Genomic DNA, 5,116 nt, shown 5'->3' with positions numbered 1-5,116 from the left:
AGGTGAGCACAGACAGGTGAGCACAGACAGGGGAAACATTCAGCCACAGTGTGAGAGTTTAATATTTATTAGAGCGACTCACAGCATGGCTGAAATTGGTGGACTAACATTTACAGGTGGAGCTACTGAGGAGGAAGTAATTACTGATAAGAATGCTGAGCATCATCGGGAAGTTTATTTGATCTCGTAAAACAGGTGTTGATGTCTCTGGTCGTGCACGTAAATTAAATAGAACATCATCTGCATAAATGTTGACGTTCTGCTGTTGATTCATGGCATTATTGATCACAGGAAGTCATGTTGGTAACTTGATGCTGTGGAGGGACCTTCTCGTATTTGCTTGGGAATGATGAAGCAGTGAAATGTACAATAAATTAATTCAACCAGCGAATGACGGTTTGTTTTCCTTAGATGGTGTGATCAAAGGTGTGATCCATATGAGACTGTCTGACGTACAAATTTAACCTGAGCTTTAAACTGTGTTAGAAATGAGAGAACGCGTCACCGCTGTCTGCAACTTGCGTCCTCGCCACACGACTGCTGCCCCAGCCGTGACAATTAGTTAGTATTCATCTCTCTTACTCTGGTTCTGCCGGACGTTTCTTAAATTTAATTGCATCACCACCTTCAGATAATTGCTGATGTTAGGATGAGTGAATGAAGGCAACCAGAAGATATCCTGCTCTGTTCCTGTGGTGTTAGGGTTATTTAGGAGGACAGCCGTGGCACCGGTAAACAGGGACTCACCTGTCTGAATGGAGTTAGGATGCGTGTCCAGGTACGTCGGCAGTGTCAGACCAAAGAACATGGAGAACCCAAGAACAAACAGATTTCTGGACGAGTTTAAATCGACCAGCTGCAGGTTTGACAGGCCGACAGCTGTTATCATACCTGAGAGAGACATATGGTTTAGCGCAGCAGTACCACACCTGAATATACACCGGTTACCGGAGACTTACCGAAGAGCGTGCAGAACATTCCTCCCAGGATCGGGTCGGGCAGCGAGGCAAACAGAGCTGTGAACTTGCCGACGGTTCCCAGGACAAACATGATGCCGGCACCGTACTGCACCACCCGCCTGCTACCTACCTGCATACAGGTGAACGGATCATACACTCACAAATTAAGCACAAGTTAACACGTGAAATTACACCTGAGGACATGAACACACCCTTTCAGGGTGTGTGGCTACCTTGGTGATGCTGAGGACACCTATATTTGGACTGGAGGAGGTGGAGCCGTTTCCTGTCCCCAACAGACCTGCAATGATGCAGCACACGCCCTCTATGAAAATCCCCCTGAAAACAAATTTAAAACAGACATGATCAACACCTGTTTGGGGATGGAGTCTGTCTCATAAGGTGTGTTCCTCTCTCACCTGTTGATTGCATGGATTGGAGGGGGCGTGGCTCCAGACAGGCGAGCACAAGCATAGTAATCTCCAATTGACTCCACGATGCCCGCCATCGTCGCACTCAGCATGCCCAACACCCCAGCAACCGTTATCACAGGCAACCCCCACTGGCCTATCAGAGAGAGACAGGAAGTCAGAGAATGTCATGTGATCATCATGATCCTTCATTCACTGATGCTCAGCTTAGCGTTAAAAACACACCTTCGGATCAGATTTGATCCCAGGCTGTACACATGAAGTCTGAAGTTACACAAAGTTCATAAAGTGACCACACCCCCTCTGAGAGCTCCACCCCCTTGCTCTAGGCCCTGAATCACTGACTCAGTGATTTTACAGTTTTTATGTGTTTATGTCGACGTTTTTGTTTAAGGTCAAACCGACTAACTAATCGAAGCAGTACAAACTGGCGTTCCTGCTGTGAGAAATAACAGACTTTCAGTGACTTATCAGTAGAAAATTTCTTCTAAATATGGCATCAACATGGACCCACACGGCAGGGGCGGGGCCTAGTGCTGCCTGCTGCAGGTAACACAGTGACTGTGGATCAGAACCTCAGAGAAACTGAAGTGATCCACCTCACCACCAACTCACAGTCGGCGCTGAAACAACCTCGTAACGGTGACACGGTGTCATTCAAACCTCAAACCACCTGGATACAAAGCATGACTGTCATTGGTTGGTGCCTTACATGGGTAAGGCATCCTGAACCAGGGCGACAGTGTCATGATGTCCCCTCGGGCATCAGTGCGACCTTTGTGTCCATAGCGATCAGGGTCTCTTGGCAACAGGTCGGTCAGAGTGAGGACATAACAGACGAACCACACCAACACGATGGCAAGGATGATCTGAAAGAGGGCGGAACAAAGATTCAAATTACGTCATCACTGACATCATCATCGATTTGTGTTTATCTTTATTTACAGGAAACATCTTGAAGATCTGCACTCTGGTGGCCCTCAGGCCTTTCTTCCTGCTATACACAGGAACAGGAAGTGATGTCGCCCTTAGGTACTGAGCAAACAGCACCATCAGCAAAATACACCTGCAGAGAGAGAGAGAGACAACTGTTTGTCCCCCCAGTGTGCTATATTCATGGATATGTAGTTCACTACAGCAGAACAGAAACAGGCGTGTCCACATATCTCACAGTGCTGAGAGGCCCCAGTGGGACCCAGCTCGGTCTCCAGCAGTTGTGAAGACTGAGAGGCCGATCAGTGAGATGGTCGGCGTGATGGTGAGCGGGCCGATGTACTCCAGCAGTAACCCAGGTAACCCACACAGACCAATCACGAGCTCCACCAGGCTGGACATAATGATGGCACCCTGAATCTGCGAACAAATAACTCTGTCATAAAGCAAGTAAACAAAAAAAATCCACTCCACAGACATGACAACTTGGATCCAACCACGAGGTGCTGCTACTGATGAGTCCTAGAGGACTCTGAAACAGGTGGTACCTGCAGGTGTGGCTCTGGGTTCCCAGGAATTAAAGTGCTTTAATTTCATAGTGAAACCTGTGAAGTAAAATACATCCTGGATTTGTAGAAATGGTCCAAGACCAAGTGCAGAGTCCTCCTGAACAAGGTTCCACCTGATTCAGGGGTCTGACTTTAGCCAAAATCAGAAACTTTCTCTGAGCTTGAAGTTCACAGGATTCTGACAGACCAGCACTGTCCAGACTGCTGGTGTCTTCCAGGAACCAGTTCAGGTTTAGGTCTGGCCTCTCACCGTCCTCAACCCACTGTGCCCACTGGAAACTACCTGCTGAGGAGCAGTGATCGTACCTCTCTGATTCGAGGCTTCCAGATGTGTGAGGTGTTCAGGGGAAGACTCCAGTTCCCATAAATCTCCTCTGTAGAGGAAAAAACAAATCACATGAGAGCATGTTGTTTATTTACAAAAACCAGTAACAATCAGAGAGACTTCCACCTTCACTGGGACACCTCCACCTGTCCAGACTGAGGATTGCCTGAGCAGGAATGAGGAACGCAAACGCACTTGCCTGAAAGAGAGGAAGTCTACACACAAACACACATAACTGTCAGACTCCGCCCACTCGCCTGACTCCTTAAGTCTTACCTGACTCCCTCAGACTCACCTGACACCCACGGTGGTCTGGATGAGAGTCGTGATTCCAACAGTCGTGAAAATGGTTCCAATCAGCTGACTGATGGTGCTTTGGTCTCCACCAACACACATGGCCTCAGCCAGAAGAAACGGCACAGCCACTGTACCACTGAAGCACGTCAGGTAATGCTGCACAAGGTAAAGCAGGTAACATTCACCTGTTACAAACTTCAGACTGGAGTCAACAAGGTAGCTATCCTAAAAATGTTTCCTCTAACCACCACCAAACCTGCACCAGTGATCAAACTACAAACAACCCCATCCAGTATTCCAGTTTAAACCAGTTTAGAAACAGTTTTGCTTTCTTTCCTTTTTCTGGTTTCCTTTTCACTGAATGGTACAGCAAATAATTCAGTTGTGCTTTTGGCATAATGACAATAAAACATTCTTATTCTTACTGTTTAAACCAGTATAATCCCAGGTTAAACCCAGTAATCATTGTTTAAACCAGTATAATTCTAGTTAAACCCAGTAATCATTGTTTAAACCAGTATAATCCCAGTTAAACCCAGTAATCCCAAGTTAAACCAGTATAACCCCCGGTTAAACTAGTATAATACCAGTTTGAACCTAGTAATCCAGTCTAAATCAATAATTCATGTTGAAATGTCTTAATCCCACAGTAGTCACATTTTCTTCTGTAATTCCAGTCTCACCTGTAATCCCAGTAGAATACACAGGTACCATGGTGGGACATCTTCAATGGTGTAAATCATGTCTGACCCCACCCTCTGCGCATCCATTGGTTGCCTCTTTTTGCTCTCTTCTGTCCTTGGCAGGTTAGGTTTATTGGGTTTGTAGCCCCTCCCCTCATGACTCTGATTGGACAGACAGAAACACCTGGTTATCAGGTGCAGCAAACATCATGATTCACTTATTAACCATTATCGATTATATATTTGTTGCTATCATTAAACAGATGTCAGAAGTCAAAACAACACTAAAGAAGAAGAAAGAACAGAAGATGTCCTTTCTCTGCATATCATATATCATATAACTCCAGGTCCCCACATGGAAGTCAAAGGAACACACACATGTTCTATCTGAGACAGGTCACAGTGACCCTGATTAACCTGTAGACACAAAAACACCCAGTAAATTAGTCTGAAAGGATCCAGGTGTTTCCAGGTGTGCGTCAGTACTTGTAGTTGTACGGAGGTCAGTTGACCACACCTGTTGTTTGTAGGTCAGTGCTCACTGTGTGTTATCACAGTTCAGTATACCCTTCCTTTAGCAAACCTGCCCTGCTATACTTGTCCTACACCCCACCTGCTAAACTCAGTAAAACAAAACTGATCAGTAATGACTTTACCTGAATGTCGGCTTCCATTTCACCTGCGGCTGTTTGACTTCGAGCAGCAAACGGAGACAGAAAGTTCAGTTTTAGAGTCTCAGGTGAAAGTCCACACAGATTAACAGGAATTATTAACCATCACACACACACACACGAGGACTCCTGTCTGTGTGAGAGCCCCAACCTGATTATACACCTGTCTGTGTGTGGACCCCCACCTGATTATACACCTGTCTGTGTGTGGACCCCCGACCTGATTATACACCTGTCTGTGTGTGGAC

The 5,116-nt window shown here is 46.2% G+C and overlaps 1 protein-coding gene across 1 annotated transcript in view; it reads right to left on the bottom strand.

Moving 5' to 3' along the window:
- slc23a1 (solute carrier family 23 member 1) overlaps positions 1–5,116 on the bottom strand; it is a 9,967-nt gene that overhangs the window by 904 nt on the left and 3,947 nt on the right. The window contains exons 2-12 of the mRNA XM_013915972.1: positions 4,198–4,359; positions 3,513–3,670; positions 3,344–3,432; positions 3,199–3,266; positions 2,562–2,743; positions 2,336–2,456; positions 2,103–2,259; positions 1,379–1,526; positions 1,193–1,298; positions 960–1,089; positions 719–891 (exon numbers count right to left, since the gene is read on the bottom strand). Coding sequence (XP_013771426.1) covers positions 719–891; positions 960–1,089; positions 1,193–1,298; positions 1,379–1,526; positions 2,103–2,259; positions 2,336–2,456; positions 2,562–2,743; positions 3,199–3,266; positions 3,344–3,432; positions 3,513–3,670; positions 4,198–4,359 — 1,494 coding nt within the window. The remainder of the gene's footprint in view (positions 1–718; positions 892–959; positions 1,090–1,192; positions 1,299–1,378; positions 1,527–2,102; positions 2,260–2,335; positions 2,457–2,561; positions 2,744–3,198; positions 3,267–3,343; positions 3,433–3,512; positions 3,671–4,197; positions 4,360–5,116) is intronic.

This window comes from Pundamilia nyererei, unplaced genomic scaffold (genome assembly GCF_000239375.1).
Source record: "Pundamilia nyererei isolate P.nyererei 1_Seehausen unplaced genomic scaffold, PunNye1.0 scaffold00414, whole genome shotgun sequence".
Classification (NCBI taxonomy): Eukaryota; Metazoa; Chordata; class Actinopteri; order Cichliformes; family Cichlidae; genus Pundamilia; species Pundamilia nyererei.
Note: the sequence above shows the minus strand (reverse complement) of the source record. Positions and strands in the feature narration are given on the sequence as shown.